This window comes from Scyliorhinus torazame, chromosome 6, assembly GCF_047496885.1.
Source record: "Scyliorhinus torazame isolate Kashiwa2021f chromosome 6, sScyTor2.1, whole genome shotgun sequence".
NCBI lineage: Eukaryota > Metazoa > Chordata > Chondrichthyes > Carcharhiniformes > Scyliorhinidae > Scyliorhinus > Scyliorhinus torazame.
In genome coordinates, this window is record NC_092712.1 from 147,235,400 (window position 1) to 147,259,388 (window position 23,989).

The 23,989-nt window shown below is 47.9% G+C and overlaps 1 protein-coding gene across 1 annotated transcript in view; it reads right to left on the bottom strand.

The window, feature by feature from the left end:
• LOC140425056 (ATP-binding cassette sub-family A member 13-like) overlaps positions 1-23,989 on the bottom strand; it is a 505,398-nt gene that overhangs the window by 101,053 nt on the left and 380,356 nt on the right. Inside the window, exons 40-43 of the mRNA XM_072508872.1 lie at positions 23,509-23,739; positions 21,899-22,001; positions 18,599-18,848; positions 10,448-10,537 (exon numbers count right to left, since the gene is read on the bottom strand). Coding sequence (XP_072364973.1) covers positions 10,448-10,537; positions 18,599-18,848; positions 21,899-22,001; positions 23,509-23,739 — 674 coding nt within the window. The remainder of the gene's footprint in view (positions 1-10,447; positions 10,538-18,598; positions 18,849-21,898; positions 22,002-23,508; positions 23,740-23,989) is intronic.

Consider the following 23,989-nt stretch of genomic DNA (forward strand, 5'->3'; position numbering starts at 1 on the left):
GGCGAATGGGAACCGGGAGTACTCGTCAATCATGTTCAGGAAGTAAGTGTTGCGGTCGGTGGAGGGGAGGGGGCCTTTGAGGTCCATGCTGAGGCGTTCAAAGGGACGGGAAGCCTTTACCAGATGCACCCTCTCTGGCCGGTAGAAGTGCGGTTTGCACTCCGCGCAGATTTGCAGTCCCTGGTGACGGACCTGACCTCCTCGATGGAGTAGGGCAGGTTGCGGGTCTTGATAAAATGAAAGAACGAGTGACCCCCGGGTGGCAGAGATCCTCGTGGAGGGCTCGGAGGCGGTCCACTTGTGTGGTGGCACAAGTGCCGCGGGACAGGGCATCAGGAGGCTCGTTTAGCTTTCCCGGACGGTACATGATCTCGTAACTGTAGGTGGAAAGTTTGATCCTCCACTGCAACATCTTGTCGTTCTTAATCTTGCCCCGCTGCGCATTAACGAACATGAAGGCAACCGACCGTTGGTCCGTGAGGAGAGTGAATCTCCTGCCGGCCAGGTAATGCCTTCAGTGTCGCACAGCTTCTACTATGGCCTGGGCCTCTTTTTCGACCGAGGAGTGGCGAATTTCGGAAGCATGGAGGGTACGGGAGAAGAAAGCCACGGGCCTGCTCGCTTGGTTGAGGGTGGCCGCCAGAGTTACGTCGGACGCATCGCTCTCGACCTGGAAGGGGAGGGACTCGTTGATGGCACGCATCGTGGCTTTAGCAATGTCTGCTTTGATGCGGCAGAAGGCCTGACGGGCCTCCGTCGACAGGGGGAAGGTTGTGGACTGGATCAGGGGTCGAGCCTTGTCTGCGTAATTGGGGACCCACTGTGCATAATAGCTGAAGAAGCCGAGGCAGCGCTTTAGGGCCTTGGGGCAGTGAGGGAGGGGGAACTCCATGAGGGGGCGCATGCGCTCAGGGTCGGGGCCTATGACTCCACTTCGCACTACATAGCCTAGAATGGCTAGACGGTCGGTGCTAAACACGCATTTCTCCTTATTGTAAGCCAGATTAAGGATATTCGCGGTCTGGAGAAATTTTCGGAGGTTGGTGTCGTGGTCCTGCTGGCCATGGCCGCAGATGGTGACGTTATCAAGATACGGGAACGTTGCGCGTAAGCCGTACCGGTCAACCATTCGGTCCATCTCTCGTTGGAAGACCGAGACCCCGTTCGTGACACCGAAGGGAACCCTTAAAATGTGATAGAGCCACCCATCTGCTTCGAAGGCAGATGGTGGTCACCATACGGAGGGGTAGCTGGTGGTAGGCAGACTTGAGATCCACCGTGGAGAAAACCTTGTATTGCGCAATCCTGTTCACCAGGTTGGCTATACGGGGGAGAGGGTACGCGTCCAGCTGCGTAAACCTGTTGATGGTCTGGCTGTAGTCAATGACCATCCTATGTTTCTCCCCGGTCTTTACCACCACTACTTGAGCCCTCCGGGGGCTGTTGCTCATTTCGATGACCCCTTCCCTCAGCAGCCTTTGGACCTCCGACCTGATAAAGGTCCGGTCCTGGGCACTGTACCGTTTGCTCCTGGTGGCGACGGGTTTGCAATCCGGGGTGAGGTTCGCAAACAGGGAAGGCGAGTCGACCTTAAGATCACGAGGCCGCAGACAGTAAGGGGGGGTATAGGGCCGACAAATTTAAAAGTCAGGCTTTGCAGATGGCACTGGAAATCCAGTCCAAGGTGGGTGGCTGCGCAGAGGTGCGGCAGGACGTACAGACGGGCCTGGCAGACCCTGACATAGTGGCCCTTCTTGCCGCACCCTTTGCAGATGGCGGTGCGGGCCGGGCAGCGCGGGCGGGGATGATTTGCCTGCCCGCAGAAGAAACAGCGCTGTCCGGCGGCAGTAGCGGGCCGTCCCGCCACGCAGGCCTGTGGGGTCAGAGGGAAGGTCTGAGGGGCTGCCGCAACGGGGTGCCAAGCAGCCCAGGGGGCTGCCGCGTGTCCGGGAGCAAAAGCCAGCGCGTTTTTGTACGGAACGTCCATGGACCCCGCCAGGGCCCGTGCCTCAGTCAGTCCCAGAGTGTCCATTTCTAGGAGCCTTCAGCGGATATCGGGGGAAGTCAAACCTGCCACGAAAGCATCCCTGATCAGAAGTTCCGTGTGCTCGTTCCCCGAAACTGGCGGGCAGACACAGTTTTGGCCCGGCACCAGGAGCGCCCGGTAGAAGTCTTCCAATGTTTCTTCGGGGCTTTGCCTCCTAGTCGCCAGCAAGTGACGAGCGTAGACCTGGTTCACAGGGCGGATATAATGTCCTTCTAGCAGCTCAATCGCTGCAGCATAATTCTCCGCCTCCTTGATCAGAGGGTAGATCCCATGGCTGACCTGCGAGCGTAGAAGGTGCATCTTTTGTCTTTCCGTGGGGGTGTCGGCGGCCGTGTTGAGGTAGCCCTTAAAGCACGCCAGCCAATGTTTGAAGATAGCAGCAGAGTTGTCCGCGTGGGGGCTGAGCTGAAGGCATTCCAGTTTGATACGGAGATCCATCCTTTCAACTGAAGTTGTAGCAGATTAAATTGATGCGCAATCAATTACTCTCGAGACAAGGTGAGTCATAACTAATAGGCTTTAATCTGCTAGAACTGTTCCCCAGCAGCTTCGATACAAAAAGTGAAGGCTGCTGGGATGGCATCGGTTCTTATACTCCGCCTCTCAGGGCGGAGCTATGTACATCAGCCAATGGTAGACTCCTGGGTCTAGCCAATGGTTATCCACCTCTCAGGTATCGCAATACCTGGTATTACCACAGTTTAAAAAAACAATGAAAAGAGCACCTTGGCTTGAGTGGGTAGATGAGAATGCTAGTTAGAGCCTAACACCTACTTAACTAATGAACTAACAAGACAAAGGGGCAGGGAAGTAAGGAAAGCTGTGGAAATGACATACATTATCTGTCCAGTAACTGATGGTAATGGATGAAAATGAAAAATGAAATGAAAAACATTTTTTTTTTTCAGATGGTGTCAGAAACATGGCAGATAGCGTTTAATGTGGAGAAATGTGAAGAGATGCACTTCTGGAGGACTAATTTGGAACAATATTATACCATGAATGGCACGACTTTTAAAAGTGCGGATAGGGCAGCACGGTGGCGCAGTGGGTTAACACTGCTGCCTCACGGCGCCAAGGTCCCAGGTTCGATCCCGGCCCCGGGTCACTGTCCGTGTGGAGTTTGCACATTCTCCCCGTGTTAGTGTGGGTTTCGCCCCCACAACTCAAAGATGTGCAGGCTAGGTGGATTGGCCACGCTAAATTGCCCCTTATTTGGGAAAAATTGAATTGGGTACTCTAAATTTATAACAAAAAAAAGAAAAAAAAGGTGTGGATGATCAAAGAGACTTTGGAGTTCATAAACACAGAACCCTAAAGTTGATGGGATGGCTAAAAAGCATTTGGATACTTGGATTTACAAACCGAGAAATAGGGCACGATTCTCCGGAAAGATTTCTAAGTATTGTAACGGGCAGGAACTGCCACAAGCCTCCCGGCGCTCGGGCCAGCAAGGTGGCAATGCTATTCAATGTAATTGGTCCACTTAACGAGGCCTCACGGGCTTCCACCGCAAATGGAAGCTCACCAGTTGATTAGCCGGCACCGTGCTTGCCAGCCCCCCACGCTAACAAGGTCGAGCTGCACTTAAGCAGCTCTTGCTCAGCCAATCCCAGCCAGCTCGCAACAATGGCACCGAGGGACCGGCCCCAAGATTCGGGGACGAAGACCTAAGGAGGCTGCTGGAGGCTGAGGAGGCCATGAGGGGTGTTGTATTCCCCCGAGGGTCCAGGAGGGTCAGTCATATGGCAGCCAGTGCTGCCTGGGACAAGGTGGCAGTGGTTGTGAGCGCTGGGAGTGTGACCAGGAGGACTGGTCTCCAGTGCAGGAAAAAGGTCACCGATCTACACCGGGCTGCAAGAGTGATAGACACCAATGCCGCCCCCCACCCCTCGACCCCCAGGAGACTTTTCCGCCCCATGGGAGCACCCAACCCACAACTCTCCATGTGACCCTCAACCTTGCCTCCACCTCCCCCCCTTCAACCCCCAACCCCTCCTTCAAACTCCGCCCCCCCCAAACCTTCGTTCACGCGCCCCCCCCCCCCCATCAGTGAGCCACGCATGTGGCTAACAATGCCTTCTCTGTGTCTCCTCAGGAACAGCTCTCCCACAATCGCCGGGAGAGAGCCCAGACTGGTGGCGGTGTGCTGAACATCACCATCTTTGAGGAGCGTGCCCTAGAGGTGACTGGTGTGGCCGAGTGAAAGATTATGCTGTGGTGAGTGGGTCAATAACTACAGGTCCTAATCATGGTCAAAAGACACAGAGGGGGGATGGGAGGGAATATTTTCACTCAAGAGTTGTAGGGATCTGGAATGTTGTACCTGAAAAGATGGTGGAAGCTGATCCTATAAATAATGTTAAAAGAGAATTAAATGGCCATTTGAAGGTGAACTTACAGGGCCATAGATACAATGTGGAGAAGTGAGAATAGCACTGGTGATTCTTCAAAGAGCTAGAATAGGCATGACAGACCAAATGACCTCCTTGTGAACTGCAACTTTTTCTGATTCTCTGAAGTGAATTGTCTTCTTTCACTAAGTTCTGTTAAATCCATCAATGGATTAATACTTCATTGAATACAGCAGACAAAAGAATCCCATATAGCACACATTAATATTTAAATAACGTAATTTCACGGCAAGAGTGTGAGAAAAGGTGCCACCTGTTATCAATTTTCTTGAAATAAAGGCCTAGGTTCAAATAGCTCACTGCTGGTTCCAGCGGGGTTAATGAATGGCATTGTGAGATTTGTGGAAGGAATGGGGGAAATCTAAGAAGGGTCATTCACTGACTTTTCTGAATAGATAAATTCCAGAAAGCATTACCAAAAATACCTCACTAATAATTTATGTTCTCATCACTCAATGCTACCAAATTATCTGAATTTTTTCCTTTTCTTTCTCTAATATTTTACTTCTCCTGGACTTTAGAATATATAGCCAACTTGTGCAATGGTGCAGATTCACTCCAAAGGTGCAAAAGATTGGACAACACATCTAATATGTTCTCTGTTATCGCCTGGAAATCACTTTAATTTGTTTTGACTCAGGGTCAGAGAGGAATTTCTCAGAATTCTTCTTCCCTACATTATCTCTTGGTGACTGGGAAGCATTGGGGTTTACATGCCTAGCTGTAACACGGCGGAACGATTTGCAATTGACGGAAATGTTGGTCTTCCTTACTGATTGACAGCTTTGGCCCCCTATTGAGCAGAGAATAGAAGTGGTTGCAGCCTGGTAGCAGCAAGGCAGTAGAGCTCAGCACGGTAGTGATTGCTGGATGGGGAGGGTGGGGGGGGTGGAGGAGAGAGTAATCCCTTGGGTGTTGATTGATCGCCACTTTGGGTCTGATTATGTGGAAGGAAACAGGTTAATTTGTGTTCCTGAGATACGAACTCCTGCTCTTCCTTATATACAACCAGTATTGGTAAAAGTTACCTGTTTGCACTGAGTGCTGAATTAGGGTGCATTTGAGTGCTATAGTGAGAGTTTGGTGACTGGGGGATAATAAGGGTTCATTTTTATCTAAAGTCTAGTCTTTCTTTTACTTAGTTAATTAACTTAAAAGTTGCTGTTTGGTTTAGTAGAAGGTGAATTTTCAATCAGCTTTAAACAAAGGTTCTACTTGTAGCTACTTGCAGCTGGAGCTTGATAATTAGTTAATTGGATTAGGCCAGTTTTCAGGGGCCAGATTCACAGTATAAAAGTGAGCCAGCTACAATGCAGACTTTGTTTGGACTGAGTGCTGAATTTGGGTGCATTTGAGTGCTATAGTGAGAGTTTGGTGACTGAGGAGTGCTGAATTTGGGAGCATTTGAGTGCTATAGTGAGAGTTTGGTGACTGAGGGAATGCTGAATTTGGGTGCATTTGAGTGCTATAGTGAGAGTTTGGTGACTGAGGGAGTTAGGTGAGGAGGGAGTAAGGTGAGGAGGGAGTAAGGTGCTCCTTTCATTTCACTTCCTACATTTCCTCAAAGAGCATGAAGGGAGCCGGGAGTTGACAGAGAGTGCAGCTGACTGGGAGCAGAGTCAGAGGGCGGAGTTCCAGTTGGTCCACAGTGCAGCTATATTCTGTAAGGTAAGAGGGAATGGAGGCTAGGGCAGTTGCATGCTCCTCCTCGAGGATGTGGGTGGTGAGGGATACCACCGGTGTCCCCGTTGACTATACCTGCAGGAAGTGCACCCAACTCCAGCTCCTCAGAGACCGTGTTAGGGAACTGGAACTGGAGCTGGATGAACTTTGGATCATCCGGGAGGCAGAGGGGGTAATAGACAAGAGTTACAGGGAGGTAACCATACCCAAGGTACAGGACAAGAATAGCTGGGTTACAGTCAGGGGAAGGAAAACAAACAGGCAGACAGTGCAGGGATCCCTCGTGGCCATTCCCCTTCAAAACAAGTATACCGTTTTGAATGCTGTTGGGGGGGGATGACCTACTGGGGGAAGGCCCTAGCAGCCAGGTCTCTCGCACTGAGTCTGGCTCTGGGGCTCAGAAGGGAAGCGGGGAGAATAGAAAAGCAATAGTGATAGGAGACTCAATGGTTAGGGGAATAGATAGGAGATTCTGTGGTCGCGAGCGAGACTCCCGGAAGGTATGTTGCTTCCCAGGTGCCAGGACCAGGGATGTCTCGGATCGTGTCTTCAGGATCCTTAAGGGGGAGGGGGAGCAGCCAGAAGTCGTGGTGCACATTGGTACCAACAATGTTGGTAGGAAAAGGGCTTTGGATGTAATAAACGAGTTTAGGGAGTTAGGCTGCAAGTTAAAAGCCAGGACAGACAGAGTTGTCATCTCTGGTTTGTTGCCGGTGCCACATGATAGCGAGGCTAGGAATAGGGAGAGAGTGCAGCTGAACACGTTGCTGCAGGAATGGTGTAGGAGGGAGGGCTTCAGGTATTTGGATAATTGGGAGCGCATTCTGGGGAAGGTGGGACCTGTACAAGCAGGACGGGTTGCATCTGAACCTGATAAGCTCGAGGAGATACTTGTTAGGAAGGAAGATGTGTTGGGCATTTTGAAAAACTTGAGGATAGACAGGTCCCCCAGGCCTGACAGAATATATCCAAGGATTCTATGGGAAGCAAGAGAAGAAATTGCAGAGCCATTGGCAATGATCTTTTCTTCTTCACTGTCAACAGGGGTGATACCAGGGGATTGGAGAGTGGCGAAAGTCATGCCCCAGTGCAAAAAAGGGAATAGGGATAACCCTGGGAATTACAGGCCAGTTAGTCTTACTTCGGTGGTAGGCAACGTAATGGAAAGCGTACTGAGGGATAGGATATCTGAGCATCTGGAAAGACATTGCTTGATTAGGGATAGTCAGCACGGATTTGTGAAGGGTAGGTCTTGCCTCACAAGTCTTATTGCATTCTTTGAGGAGTTGACCAAGCACGTGGATGAAGGTAAAGCAGTGGATCTAGTGTACGTGGATTTTAGTAAGGCATTTGATAAGGTTCCCCATGGTAGGCTTATGCAGAAAGTAAGGAGGCATGGAATAGTGGGAAATTTGGCCAGTTGGATAACGAACTGGCTAACCAATAGAAGTCAGAGAGCAGTGGTGGATGGCAAATATTCAGCCTGGAGCCCAGTTACCAGTGGCGTACCGCAGGGATCAGTTCTGGGTCCTCTACTGTTTGTGATTTTCATTAATGACTTGGATGAGGGAGTTGAAGGGTGGGTCAGTAAATTTGCAGACGGTACGAAGATTGGTGGAGTTGTGGATAGTGAGGAAGGTTGTTGTCGGCTGCAGAGAGACATAGATAGGATGCAGAGCTGGGCTGAGAAGTGGCAGATGGAGTTTAGCCCTGAAAGGTGTGAGGTTGTCCATTTTGGAAGGACAAAAATGAATGCGGAATACAGGGTTAATGATAGGGTTCTTGGCAATGTGGAGGAGCAGAGAGATCTTGGGGTCTATGTTCATAGATCTTTGAAAGTTGCCACTCAAGTGGATAGAGCTGTGAAGAAGGCCTATGGTGTGCTAGCGTTCATTTGCAGAGGGATTGAATTTAAGAGCCGTGCGGTGATGATGCAGCTGTACAAAACCTTGGTAAGGCCACATTTGGAGTACTGTGTGCAGTTCTGGTCGCCTCATTTTAGGAAGGATGTGGAAGCTTTGGAAAAGGTGCAAAGGAGATTTACCAGGATGTTGCCTGGAATGGAGAGTAGGTCTTACGAGGAAAGGTTGAGGGTGCTAGGCCTTTCCTCATTAGAATGGAGAAGGATGAGGGCCAACTTGATAGAGGTTTATAAGATGATCAGGGGAATAGATAGAGTAGACAGCCAGAGACTTTTTCCCCGGGTGGAACAGGCCATTACAAGGGGACATAAATTTAAGGTGAATGGTGGAAGATATAGGGGGGATGTCAGAGGTAGGTTCTGTACCCAGAAAGTAGTGGGGGCATGGAATGCACTGCCTGTGGAAGTAGTTGAGTCGGAAACATTAGGGACCTTCAAGCGGCTATTGGTTAGGTACATGGATTATGGTAGAATGCTGGGGTGTAGATTAATTGGTTCTTAATCAAGGACAAAAGGTCCATAAGACCTTAAGACCATAAGACCATAAGACATAGGAGCGGAAGTAAGTCCATTCGGCCCATCGAGTCCACTCCGCCATTCAATCATGGCTGATTTCAACTCTATTTACCCGCTCTCTCTCCATAGCCCTTAATTCCTCGAGAAATCAAGAATTCATGAACTTCTGTCTTAAAGACACTCAACGTCCCGGCCTCCACCGCCCTCTGTGGCAATGAATTCCACAGACCCACCACTCTCTGGCTGAAGAAATTTCTCCTCATCTCTGTTCTAAAGTGACTCCCTTTTATTCTAAGGCTGTGCCCCCGGGTCCTAGTCTCCCCTGTTAATGGAAACAACTTCCCCACGTCCATCCTATCTAAGCCATTCATTATCTTGTAAGTTTCTATTAGATCTCCCCTCAACCTCCGAAACTCCAATGAATATAATCCCAGGATCCTCAGGCGTTCATCGTATGTTAGGCCTACCATTCCTGGGATCATCCATGTGAATCTCCGCTGGACCCGCTCCAGTGCCAGTATGTCCTTCCTGAGGTGTGGGGCCCAAAATTGCTCACAGTATTCTAAATGGGGCCTAACTAATGCTTTATAAAGCTTCAGAAGTACATCCTTGCTTTTATATTCCAAGCCTCTTGAGATAAATAACAACATTGCATTTGCTTTCTTAATTACAGACTCAACCTGCAAGTTTACCTTTAGAGAATCCTGGACTAGGACTCCCAAGTCCCTTTGCATTTCAGCATTATGAATTTTGTCACCGTTTAGAAAATAGTCCATGCCTCTATTCTTTTTTCCAAAGTGCAAGACCTCGCACTTGCCCACGTTGAATTTCATCAGCCATTTCTTGGTCCACTCTCCTAAACTGTCTAAATCTTTCTGCAGCCTCCCCACCTCCTCCATACTACCTGCCCCTCCACCTATCTTTGTATCATCGGCAAACTTAGCCAGAATGCCCCCAGTCCCGTCATCTAGATCGTTAATATATAAAGAGAACAGCTGTGGCCCCAACACTGAACCCTGCGGGACACCACTCGTCACCGGTTGCCATTCCGAAAAAGAACCGTTTATCCCAACTCTCTGCCTTCTGCCTGACAGTCAATCGTCAATCCATGTTAGTACCCTGCCTCGAATACCATGGGCCCTTATTTTACTCAGCAGTCTCCCGTGAGGCACCTTATCAAAGGCCTTTTGGAAGTCAAGATAGATAACATCCATTGGCTCTCCTTGGTCTAACCTATTTGTTATCTCTTCAAAGAACTCTAACAGGTTTGTCAGGCACGACCTCCCCTTACTAAATCCATGCTGACTTGTCCTAATCCGACCCTGCACTTCCAAGAATTTAGAAATCTCATCCTTAACAATGGATTCTAGAATCTTGCCAACAACCGAGGTTAGGCTAATTGGCCTATAATTTTCCATCTTTTTCCTTGTTCCCTTCTTGAACAGGGGGGTTACAACAGCGACATCATGGGCCGAAGGGCCTGTTCTGTGCTGTATTTTTCTATGTTCTATGTTCAACGCAGCAAACCAAACCTCCCTTTATCTGACGGGTATCCCGAGTACCAGGAAACGCAGCCAGCCAGTATTAAGGCACAAGAGGGATTAAACCTGAGGCACAGCCTCATTAAATATTGAAATGAGTGATCCACCACTTGGGAAGAGATTGATCACCTGCTCTCCCCATCCTTATTAAAATCAGAAATGGGTGGATTTTAACAATTGACCCCATCCAAAATCACCCATTTTTGGTGATTTAAATGATCCCTTCCATGTTTCAGCAAATGAAAGTTGTCCCATTCCCCACCATGAATAACCCTGAATGATCACAGCGTAAATGAGAAGAATGAAAGGTACACTGTTTACTTACTGATTGGAGACTTGGCCAACACAGGGTTGATTTATATTCAAAGACTTCAGCAATACAGAGGTCAGGTTTAAAAGATCTTTCTCACCAGAACTGTAGAGAGTAATAAAAATGAGGGTTAGCTACAGGAAGAGTGTGAATATAGAATTACAAATTGCAGCCTATTCACATAATTCCAGGGAGAAAGAAACATACTTTAACTCCAAAGATTAGAGGATGTATTTCTTTGTTAAATTGGGAAATTAAAATCATAAATTACTGTTATTATCACAGTTGCTACCATTAAGACCCAATAAATATAAAATTTAACATATTAAAAGCATCAGCTACAACACCGAACAGATCTGCCCAAATAATTTGAATTGAATTATTTCTAAAATTAATGCTCACATGAGCTTTTGCATGGCAACTCGAAATCACTGGGAGTCCAAACTTCTACAGCTTCTACAGGAATCTGGTACTTGTGTAAAGAAGGAAACAAACAACGGGCTGGAATCTCCGTCAGCGGGATCCTCCGTTTTGCCCGAAGCGCACTCACACCCGCAGATTTCCCAATGGCGTGCGTGCGCCCACAATGGATAATCCCATGGCTGCCTGCTGGGATGGAGAATCCCACTGCTGGCTGGGGTACAGTGCGGAGGGACTGAGAATCCCGCCCCATGTGTCTCTCCAAACAGATTAAGAAACTTAACAGAGGCTCATTGGGCTAGAAACATCTGTCCTGGTTGTTGGAGATGAGGTTCCAGGTCAGCGAAGATGTTTTCAGGATAAAGGATGTGGTACTGGGGACATGGGGGGGGGGGGGGGGGAGGGGGGGGGGCCTACGCAACATCATCATTTAAGAAGGGAGGCAGAATGTCAAAATGGTGCACAACACAAGGGAGCAGAGTAGAACTGGGAAGGGAGAGGACACCTGCATATTCCGAGTGCTATGGACAAGATGGCTCTTCAGCATCATAGAACTAACAACAACAGAACCCATGGCATTCATTGTCATTGAGAACATTAAGGATGATAATATATTCTTGCCTTATAACCATCTATAGATTTAGTTAAATATGTCTTTCTGTTACCACCTCTATTATGTGTGATTGTGTGCATGTGTCTTTGTATACATACGGTACGGTGGCGCAGTGGGTAGCACTGCTGCCTCATGGCACCGAGGACCCGGGTTCGATCCAGGTGCCAGGTCATTGTTCATGTGGAGTTTGCACATTCTCCCACTGTCTGCGTGGGTCTCACCTTACAACCTAGAAATGTGTAGGGTAGGTGGATTAGCCACGCTAAATTGTCGCATAATTGGAATTGAAAAAGAATTGAACACATATTGGGTGTGATTGAATGTCCTCGTTGCACCCGACTTGGTGACGTGATGAAGCCTTTAAATCTCGCGAGAGGCCTCTTGCTAGATTGTCAATGCTCGGAATGCCTTGTGAGATATGTGATTTCGCGAGATGTCACAATCTGGATCTTGCCCTCCCTCGGCAAAATCCAGATTAGCATATTTAAGTGAGCCATCATGCTCATTTAAATTTGTCTGCTCTCAAGTTTGCCGAGGCCTGGGAACTAATGCTCACGCCTGGGTGACCTCGTAATAGCGCCATTTAGCACTGGTCTACGCAAACGTGGACCAGGCGTAATGGCAACTGAGGGAAGGGTGGGTCTCCCAGCCATTGGAGTCCACAGGGTGGTCGGGCTCTGGGCAGGGTGATACGCTGGCACTCCTGCCGGCGCCCAGGCACCTTAGCACTGCCAACCTGGCACTTTGGCACTGCCTCATATAGCAAACTGTCCGTAGAAACTGTTGTCCCTCAGAAGTAATAATTCTAATCATCAGTGAGCAATAACATTCTGGTTAATACCCAACACAATACGTCTGAGATTAATAGATGTCAGGACAATATAAGTGATTTTATCAAGCTCTGCATGAAGAAGCATGGTAAACAATACGGCACAGGTACATTGGGCAGGATTCTCCTTTCCGGGGACTAAGTCCCCACGCCGGCAGGAAAACCGGTGCGAACCACTCCGGAGTCAACAGCCCCCGAAAGTACGGGGTGAATGCCGGAGGGGTTGGCACCGAAGGGGCTGTGCGACTCCGCGCATGCGCCGAAGGGTCGGCGTGATCCCGTGCATGTGCGGAACCACCGGCGTATTCTGGCGTATGCACAGGGGGTTGTCTTCTCTGCGCCAGCCATGTCGAAGCCCTACAGGGGCAGGCGTGGAAGGAAGGGGTGCCCCCACTGCACAGGCCCGCCCACAGATCGGAGGGCCCCGTTCGCAGACCAGGCCACCGTGGGGGTCCCCCCCGGGGTCAGATCCCCCCGCCCCCCCCCCCCCCCCCCCGCCCGAGGACCACACCAGCCGACTTACCTGCCAGGTCCCGCCGTGTGGGAACATCGGGGCACGGAGAATTGCCGGGGGGGGGGGCCGCTGCCAACGCCGCCGGAGAATACGGCAGCCGGCATCGGAGTGGCGGGGCGGGATTCATGCCGCCCCCTGGGGATTCTGCAATCCGATGGGAGGGTCGGAGAATCCCGCGCATTGTCTCAACATGGGCAACCTCATTTTGGAACTTGCTGAATTTCGGTGGGGTGGTTCGAGCTATGGGTGTGTTGGGTCAAGTGGGATAGGTGGGGTCAAAAGTCGCTCAGGGAGTAAGCACCACACCATGCCAATGCAGCCAATCCAAATAGTCCACTTTTTTCAATTAAAGTCGATGCACAGCACATGATAAAAATGTTCAGATTTAGACCGTGGGATTTGAGACACTACAGAAAATAAATCAGCTAAAGTACATTGATGAATGAAATATCTATCTAGATTAACAATAATTGATTTAGCGATGTGATTTGAAAGATGGGATTCATTTCGAGGAACAATTGTGTTAAAGTAAACAGCCATCAAGTACATTAATAGTCATTAAATAGCTATTACTTAAAAAGTAGTTTATAAAGCTAGCATTTGATGCATTTAAATGACAGTTTTCATGTAGAAATAAGAATGTGGTCACAAATCTAGCTTGATGATGATCAGTTCGGGACTGAAATTCCACTAGCATGATTAAGGTTTTTGTGAAGCAATGCTGCCAAAACCCAGACCAGGCCAGAGGAGCGTGGCAGTGAAATTATACTCCATATCATTTCAATGATTATTCCTTGCAACCAATGCAGCTTTACCCCTGTGTTTCCATATCATCATAGTCTTTCCTTTGAAAGCAGTGTGGAAGAGTAGAAGGATTTCAAAGCTGATTATGTCCAACAGACCGCAACATGAACACTCCTTCCATGAATGTTGCCATTCTTCCACCAGCTGCTCGGGTCTTAGCTCTTTGCAGTTGCCCCATTTGTGGGGACCAGTACTGAACGGCACCCAGCTGGGGTCTCCTCGACGTGGCTGGTAGATGCCAGGTCGTTCCAGCATCAGCATTGCTAAGCAGGTTCTTAAAGTCACTTAGCCATGTGAGACGTGCGGGACCCAGATTGCGACGTCTCGCAAGATCTGGTGAGATCGTGAAATGAGTAACGGTCGTCAGGAATCCTGGGTGAGACCTCTCTCGGGACCTAATGGCCGCGTCACGCTCCGATTCCAGTGGGAGAGGCCGGTAGATCGTGTCCGTTGCCTGTTCACATGTGCTCCTCACTCATGCCAAGCACTTTTATGACTCTACACACAGCTCTTTCTGTGAATCTCAAAAATAATCAGGAGGGCATATTCAAAATCAGTGTAAAACCATAAACTCTGCCACAAATTTTAATGTCCTAACAACTCAAGCAATCAATATAGGATCAACAGCTGCAGGATGGCACACAGAATGGCATACAAATTCAGCACACGCCTTTCATTTATCACCCAATTTATTGAATTTTTAGCAAAGATAGGGGCCTAAAATACAAACCTAATATTGTCAGCGCAGAGTGACCTCCTCCTGAGGTCCTGGGGCGGGATTCTCCCTTCTGGGGACTAAGCCCCCATGCCCGCCGGAAACGGGCGAGAATCAGTCTGGACTTTTCCTCGAAGGCTCGGGGTGATTCTCCGTTTTCAAGTGGGCTAGCAGGGCCCCGGCGTGCATCCCGCAGCTCCGGCTGCCGGCGGGGCCCTGCAGTTACGCCCGCGCGACCATGCATCCGCACGGCGGCCGGCTGCGGGTCCGCACATGCGCGCAGCGGCCGTCTTCGCACCGGCACCTGAGCAACATGGCGGAGACCTACAGGGGCCCGGCGCAGGCCAACCCGGAATGAGCAGGCCCGCCGATCGGTCGTCAACGATCACGACCTGGCCACCGTGGAGGCCCTCCCCGGAGTCGGATCCCCACGCCTCCCCCACCAGCACGGCCCCTGCAGCCAGAATGCCGAGGTCCCGCCGGGTGGGACCACATGTGAACCACGCCGGCGGGACTCGGCGGGCACGTCGAGCGCGGAGAATCGCCGTGTGGGCCACTTTCAACGGCCCCAGACCGCCGCCCGCGCCTCGCGGGTCCATTGAGAATTACGGAAGCACCGTCGCACCGGAGTTCCGGCGTGAATGGCTATTCTCTGTCCACGTGCTGGGCGCGATTCTGGCGCGGCGGGTCCGAGAAACCCGCCCTGATGTTTGTCAGAATCAGCACCAAAGGTTCAGGGTGGGCATATCCTGCCACTTATTCAAAGATACTGAACTGCAGTTCAAAGCACTGACCCACTGCAAAAAATACCAGTTATCTGATACATTAATATCCTTTATTGTGGTATTTATTTGTACTGTTTTGTTGAGAGAGGGAGGGCTGGGCCAGAAGTGGGTGACACGGACACCCCTACTCCGATCCTAATTCATGGACTGATCTCGAGTCAGCCGGCTAATTAAAGGCCGCAGGCTGCATCGGTCATCCAGTCACCGATGGCAAGGATAGAAGGGCAGGATCATCATCAGCTGACACAGCTCAAAGGGCCAAAGGCACCAGGATGCTACTTCAAGCCTTCTTGATCACCAGCATTGGAACTGATGCACAGCAGCGTACCCTTCAAGATCGCCAGCCAAGATCTATCATTAAGAGAGGGTGAAGGTGGTCAATGAGGCAGGTGTACTGAAGGCCTGAGGAAAGAGGTACTTGTGGGCATGGCACAAGGAAGATCCTGGGTGGCCCCATGTTTCAATGATGAGTCCCTACATGTTCTCCACCAAACTACTCGGGAAGGGAGAACTTCTTCACCAGAGACAGAATGAGGAGACTTCCCCTCCCTCACACCGGCCTAACCAAGCAAGCGTGAATGGAGGTCACAGAGGAAGTCAGCAGCTGTAGGGAATAGGAAGAATATAGCTACAGTGCCACAAGTGGGCCAATGATCTTCTCAGCCCCTCACAGGTGAGTACCATACCTTGATTCCATTTGGAGTCATCAACCGGTAAGTGTGAGGGTGCAGCTGCTGCGGGGAAAGCCCACAATATTGATAGCAGTCTGGGTGAGGCTGCAGCATGTCCGTTGAAAGTAATGGGTGCAGCTTTGTCAAGAGACTTGTGAAAGGCAAACACTTTTATCTTCCTGTTCACACAGGTCAATCACACAAACAAGAGAGCTACCGTCTCCAAGGGTCCACCTTTGAGAAGGAGGAGTCCTCAAGGGATGCAGTGCCACATGATTCTCCCACACCCTCGAAAGCACAGGCAATTCACCTCAATGGATATACATTCGTGCTTTGTTTTAGGTCACAATCTGCTGAGAGGACCACGTGCCTGATCAGCTGTTAAAGGCTGTGACAGCTGGGACCACTGAAGCTCTGAGGAGTGCGCTGAACCCAGGTTGATGACTTGCCTCCAGAGTTAGCAATAAGGTGGCAGATGCTGAAGGTTCAACATGAAGATTAGCTGAGATTCCAGAGGGTATACACACCAGACCTCAGAGAGGGGAAGAATTCCCTTCAGGTCGTGGGTGCTGCCTTTTTGCTCTCATTTGCATGTGACCTCCTCCGTGCAGAGATTAGGGACCCTCAAGTCGAGCCAGATCCAACAGAACAGTCAGTAGGTGTGGGGATGTGCACAGGCCTGCATGCCATTGTCTTGACCATAAACTCTATCCAGCAGTGGCAAGGCAAGAGGGGTCAAATGACCATGAGTCTCCCAGTTCCTGTCTTTCTCAGGTCTGCAGGGAGGTACGTACGCCTTACCAGGCAGGAGTGGTTGATTTCTGCTTCTAAATGCTCCTCTAAGGGCAATCTTTGTTTGGGATTTGTGGTGGTATGTATTAGGGGAATACGGTACACCACGTGTCGACAGGCTATTGGTGGAGGGATGCCAGGTCCTGATAGGATCTGCCACCTACTGGACTCCACCCAGAAATGCCGGTATAAGAACCCAGCTTTTCCCTCCATTTCCCTCAGCAGTTGCATTCTGTAACCACGTTGCTGGGGATAAAGTTCTGCTTAATAAAGCCTTCAATTGACATTACCTCAACCTGCCTCGCGTCATGTTGACGGTGCTACAGGATTTTACAACTCCAGGGGGTGAGAATGCAGGTAAGAGGGGGCAGTAAAATTGGGCACCATGGCAGTAGCCCCATGTTCAGCACCTAACTATTCCTGCCCGTCCTGCTGTGATTTTACAAGCAGCAGGACAGCTGTTCCACATCCACTCTTCCTTGGGCTAATTTGAGGCCCACAAGTGGCCAATTAATGGCCAGTTAAGGGCTTCCCTCTTACCATTGCTGGGAGGCTGGCACCAAGTGTCCACCCACCCAGTGATACCTCCGGTGGCTGGGTAAGGGAATGTGTCTCCTTTGCAGGCCCCCTGTGATCATCAGAGTGCCAAAATAATTCTTACAAATCCCAGGTGTACCTTCCCACACCCCCCAACCCCCATCGCGACAGTCCGGGCCCCGGCAAAACCCTGGACTTGGCATCTGGATCCATGGCGTTTCTTCCTTGGGGTCCTGCCATAGACCCAGCTGTGGCCACCACTTCCAATGGCACAGCTTTCACAAGATTGGAGGTTGGACTTCCTCTCCGATGGGGGTGGTCATGCAGGCTCAATTCAATGAAACGCTCAAGGGCCTTAAAATGGCTGCAGGGTGAGCCTGCCACGCAGAGACACGTTTATCTCTGACTTTCAGGGGACGGAGTGCGTGAGACCCCACTCCCAGCAAAAAATTCAGTCCTGAGTGTGAAAACGGTACCTCAGCTCCTCAGTCAGTAACACCACTGTTTCAAAATGCTACAGCAACAGAGGAGGCTCCTGCACCCAGGTATGATATCCTCAGCCTGTCAGGGCCTGACAGACCTCAGGCAGCTAGAGGACAGTCACCAATGTCATTCTCGGCCACTAGACAGCAAGACCAGAACTGGGCAGAATACTGGGAATAACTTTGCTGCTATACCTCTATTTATGAAGCTCAAAGTCCTATATGCTTTGCTAATTAGTCAATTTCTTGGCACCTTCAAAGATATATGCAGACGAATCCCAGGGTTTCAATGTTATTGTCAATCTGGAACTGCTTAATAAACCTATATACAACATATTGCAACAAAAATGTCTTATTTACACTCGTTCTAAATATAGTTCAAAAACCGACCTCTCCTCATTCATAAACACAGAAGTGGAAAGATAACATAAAGGTGGATCTTCTGTTGAGCAAAAGCACAATGAATCACCTCGTCCGCATATTCAGCTATTCCTCAGAACATGCACTGAGCACAAAATCACAGAATATTTACAGTGCAGAAGATGGCCATTTGGCCTCTAGTGTCTGCACCGACTCTCCAAACAAACATTATGACTTTGTGCCATTCCCCTGACTTTTACCTGTGCCCCTGCACATTGTTTCTATTCAAAGAATATTAAATGCCTTCTTGACTGCCTCAATTGAACCTGCCTGCATGGCAGTTCCAGACAGTGCATTCAAGACCTGAACCACTTGTTGTGTGAAAAAGTTTCTTCTTGCTTATTTTGCAAATCACTTTAAATCTGCACCCTCTCATTCTTGATCATTTTACGAGTGGGAACAGTTTCCCTGTCTGCTCTGTCCAGCCCAGTCATGATTTTGAACATCTCTATCAAATCTCCTCTTTGCCACCTTCTCTCCAAGGAGAACATTCCCAACCTCTCCAATCTATCGTCATAACAAGGACCACTTCCTGATGTTTGGAGCTGTGGTAAACATTGAAGTGAATAATCGTGATATCTTACCTGAAGAATGTGACATCTGAATCTTTATACATATCTAGAGACAGTTTGAGTGAGGGATAGTCAGCAGCTAAAGGTTTCACACTGAAAAGTGCCATCGCTAGAATGACAAAGAGCACAGGGAGCAGCAGTTGGGCAATGGCCCCTTTCCAATCCCTCTTTGTATGGTGGAAGCGTTTAATTAGCAGAGCTGTCATCTGTTTAACAATCAGTCGCCATCCAGTTACTCTCTGGGGTCCAGCAAGGACTGCACCTTATGTGAGAGAAAAACATTGTATTCAACACAAATCCTCTCAGCTTACTGTTTCACAGGGTGGATTGGAGAGTTTCAGTCATTAGGTAAGGTGTGGGAAAGAGACTAGTTTACCAAAAATAGCAGGAGAAATCATTTTGAGCCATTTAGTAATCTCACATTGATCCATCAAGGCACAACCTTCTGAATGGCAATCTGTCTGACTGACTTGAGGGAGTGAATGGAGGATATGGGCAGAGGTGAAAGTAAGCCATTATAGTCCGGTCTGACGTACCAGTAAGACAGTGGCCGGGTGGTAGGCTTGGAAACATTATGAACAAGATTAAATTCACCCATGGTGATTGCTTTCTTACAAGCCCACATTAATTCTTCCTGTATGTTTTATTCTGCAATGTAGTTACTGTTAGGGACCAAGAAACTATTCCCACAAATTACTTCTCATCTATATTATTTCTGATCTCTAATTCCATATCTTGATCTTTAGAACTCAGATCATCTCTCACTATTATACCATCATGATCCTAAATTAACAGAGTTACCCCAACACCTTTTCCTAGCTTCCTGTCCTTCCTAAATGTCAAGTTCCCTTGATACTTAGTGCAAACATGTTTCACTCCAAATTGTGCACTTTCCATGCCAAAAACAGTGCAGGGACTCCAGACAATTGTATTTAAGTGATATTCCAGCCAATTTAATTTGAGACTTTTCAACAGTTCTAGTGTTGATCAGGCTCCTCCGTTGGAACCCAGATATGGGCCAGTCACACTTGAGCAAGGAAATCTTTCTACAAAACATTATTTTGAAATCACTCCACCAGGCAATCCAACTTCCATTGATAGAGGGGTTTACACTCCAGCCCAAGAAGAAAGAACTCCCAATGTGGGAGTCAACAATTCCTAGCTTTGTCCCTTAGTTGTCACCTACCCGGTAAATGACAGATAAAGATTCTTCCCCATGTAAGACAACTAGATCTCTAGAAATGGTACAGAACCTTGGTCCTGGTTTGATAAGGATCAACTCCACTTGGATCAATGTGAGATTTTACCATCTTTCACATGAATCATTCTCTACCCATTTAGAACATAGTATACTGTCAATCAATCCTCAGTTGGAGACAGGCTTAAGTTATGGATCCAACTCCACCAGTAACTGGAGCAGCAGACAGAAAAAAACTCCTATCCTGCTTAGTTTTATCTAACATGTTGCACTATCCACTCGATATCTATCTAACTAAATACTCAGGAACAGCAGCTTGCATTTCAGTGGTGCTTCTTCTTGGGGGATGTTGGTGACAGTTCAGTAGGTTTGAAGAAGTCTTCATAGTCATGTGCAGGTTAACTGCAAGTCTTTATTGACTCGAATGACTCTAAGACCTATTTACAAACATGGACCAGGCTAGGAACTGTCTCCATGCTTGTCGGTGCACTCGGCTCTGCACAATACTAGACTAACCTTGGATTCTCTCTTACACCACCATGTGGGCATTACGGTACTCAGTCCCATAGTAACCCATTATGTGTCAGACCTTTATCTTCTGCACGTGAGATCTGTGGTATCTTATTAAACCAAGGAATATTGAATTTCGGGCAAAAGCGGAGAAGGACAAACTAAATGGTTTGAATTTTTAAGGGCTTATAAAAAGTAGATAAGCCCGTTACGACCTCCCCGAATAGGCAACTAGGGGCTTTTCACAGTAACTTCACTGAAGCCTACTTGCGACAATAAGAGATTATCATTATTATTAAGGGGCTGGATTCTACACTGTTGGGATTCTCCGTTGCGCCGGCAGAGCACCCACACCTGGGAATTTCCTGACGGCGTGGGGCTGCCCATAATGGGAAATCTCATTGACCAGCTGGTGGGACGGAGAATCCCACTGCCGGCGGGGACGCCCTGCACCAGAAAACTGGTGCGGCGAGATGGAGAATCCCGCCCAAGGTAAGGGTCTTAAGAGTGTGGACTGAGGGGAAATGAATGTCTGGTTAAATATAAGAAATTTAGGACAGAGCAGGACATTTTTCTTAACCTGGATGATTGTAAGAGTATAAGGTTGTACAATACACTACCCAGAGTAGTGATCAAAGCAAAGACCATTGCAAAATTTAAGAATAAATTAGACAAATAACTGAAAGAAAGGATGATGAATGGATATGGCAAAAGGATGGTCTTATGAACTAATAATCTTTATTCGTGTCACCAGTAGGCTTACATTAACACTGCAATGAAGTTACTGTGAAAAGCCCCTAGTCGCCACACTGCGGCGCATATTCAGGTATACGGAGGGAGAATTCAGAATTTCCAAATTACGTAACAGCACAGGGTGGATTCTCCACAGCCCCACTCTGAAATTGCGTTCGATGCTGGGGCGGAGAATCCAATTTCACGGCGAAATCAGGCCCGGCGCTGGTCCGGCGATTCTACAGAACCCGAGAATCGGCGTGATCGTGGAGTACACCGCGCGGCTGGGGGCCCACTGACAGAGGCCCCAGCCCAGCGATCCTCCGCTCCCGGCTGGCTGACTTGCCGACGACGTGGAACTAACCTGCTATTGCCGGTCTGGATGCTCGCGTGGCGGCTGCGGACAGGGCTGTTTAGCACGGGGCTAAATCGCTGGCTTTGAAAGCAGACCAAGGCAGGCCAGCAGGACGGTTCAATTCCCGTAACAGCCTCCCCGAACAGGCGCCGGAATGTGGCGACTAGGGGCTTTTCACAGTAACTTCATTGAAGCCTACTTGTGACAATAAGCGATTTTCATTTCATTTTCAGTCCGCGGCTGCCCTGGTGGGGGGCAGGGGGATTGGACACTGGGAAGGGCCTTCACTGATGGAATATTAATGAGACCCAACCATTAAAATGCTTCAGGCCTTCCTTGGACAGGCTAACTCTGCCCCCCTTTCAATGGAATCAGTCACATGACCCTATTGTCTTCTCACAGCACCACAGTGATATTTTAAAAATGAAACCAAACCTTTGTATAAGTGCTTTGAAATTATATATGTGCTATTAACATTAGTGATTTTGTAGAATATTAGTTGGATTTAATTACTCACTGTCACTATGAGTTGATTCAATGCTCTCAGACTTTAGAGACTCTGTATCCTGGCCTGCAGAAGGTGCAGGGCTTTCCTCATTCTCAAGCAACTTCAGAAACACCTGACAAAAGAGGAAGCAGAAAAGATGACACAAAAATGTAATCAGATTAATTTTAATTATTTAAATAAACTTTGCATGGCATCTGCAAAGCATTGGACCTGTATTTACCAAATGTATCCACAATTCAACATAGTGAAGCAACATTAAAAGAAACTTATGTTGAATAATCAGATTGAAGCAAAACATCTTTTTGAAATCAGGAAATCAGGAAATCGGTTTGTCTTGGTTCGATGACAGAAGTTTCATCTCCAAGCTGGAAGTTGTAGGTTCAAGCCTTACACCAACAGGCACATAATCTCGGTTGATACTTTAGCATAGTGCTGATGGATTGCTGCACTGGCAGAGTTGCTGTCTTTTGGATGGGTCATTAAAGTAAGATCTGTCTACCGTCAGGTTTTAGAAAAGATCTCAAAGCACTATGTGCGAAGAGCAGGGCAGTCTCCCTCAGTCTTTGCCATCATTTATTCCACAATGAAAAAAACTGAAACAGATTATGTATTCATTTATTTCATTGCTGTTATGGAATCTTGCTTTTCGCAAATTAGCTGCCCTCTTTCCTACATTTCAACAGTCATTATACTTGAAAAGCATGTCATAGGCTGTGACGCATTTTGGGACATCTTGAAAGTGGTGAACAATCACTTTTAGGCATTCAGTGTTACTTCAGCTGGTCTTGCTGATTTCTGACCAAAGTTATGGCAGAACATCAAGAGAATTTCTGGAAATTGTCTTTCAACAGCAGAATAAGAAACTATTGTTGTTTTCAATAATTATTTGTTTGAATAACAATCCCCAGTGTCCAGAAGCACAAAGGCTCCAGTGTAGTTTGCACTTCAGGAAAAAGAGGAAAGAAATTGTTGAAAAATGCCCATGTTTGATGTACCTAAAGTTCAATGTTGCCAAGGATAAAGAAGAACATCCAGCCCAAAATCTTAAAATATCCATCCAGAAAGAATCTCAAATCCTCCTGTTGTAGCATCCAAATTTACTCCTCACATTGATTCTTCTTAATGTGAAGCATTTCTTAATACCAGTCCTAAAGTTACTTTTACTGTTCGATAATGTGTCCCTGAGTTCTATTCCTGACGGTTGAATTTCCATAGGTTTTCTCCTGATCACCTGCCATAACTTCAGCTGAAGTCAGAAATCTCAGATAAAAATGGTATAAACACTGCTGTTCAAAACCAAACACCGAGCACACATTTCCATTTTATCTTCCTCTATGTAGCCCTTTACACTTGTCTGCAGTAAGTTTCATCTGTCATAATTCCCTCCATTTACATATCTTGTCCAATTCATTTTCAAGTATGACAGTGGGCTCTGTTTTTGTTCTTATGTCTTATGCTCCATCTAATTTAGTTATCCTAGTTGGTGCATGCAATAGTGTAAGTTAATTTTGTTTTTTTTCTCTGTTTAAGATCAACTGGTATATACAAGTGTAATTTTATCTGAAGCTACGAGAAATAAGAGGATTTTAACCCCAATGTGACTTCTTTTGAACCCCTACCTCCTCCAGTGTTGTGTCAGAGATACTGTAGCTGCTGATATGCAGCTTTTCCATATCTTTGTCCAGATCCTGAAGCAACCTTTCATAAGCAGTTTTATCTTCCATCGTTGGAACATTATATGTCAGCACTCCAAAGGCATCTTGCTTCAAAAAGGCCAAGGGAATATGATGCTTCACCAGGGAGGTTACAAGGCCAACATCACATGACTCATCAGATTCTACTATGGAGGGCTATTGAATTAAGAGGAACAGATGTTAGTCGACCAAACATTGCATTATCAATTTGTATGCCAACTTGCCCATATTAATTTCAATTTTCATTGGTAGAAGTCTTCCATACATGGAACATATTATGCAACCAGGCATAAAACCTGGACCAGGTAATTGTTAAGAAATTCTAATGAAAAGTTATATATTATTTGTATAATTTACAGGAAAGGTTGAAAGTCTAAAGTTCATGGGCGGGATTTTCCGACCCCGC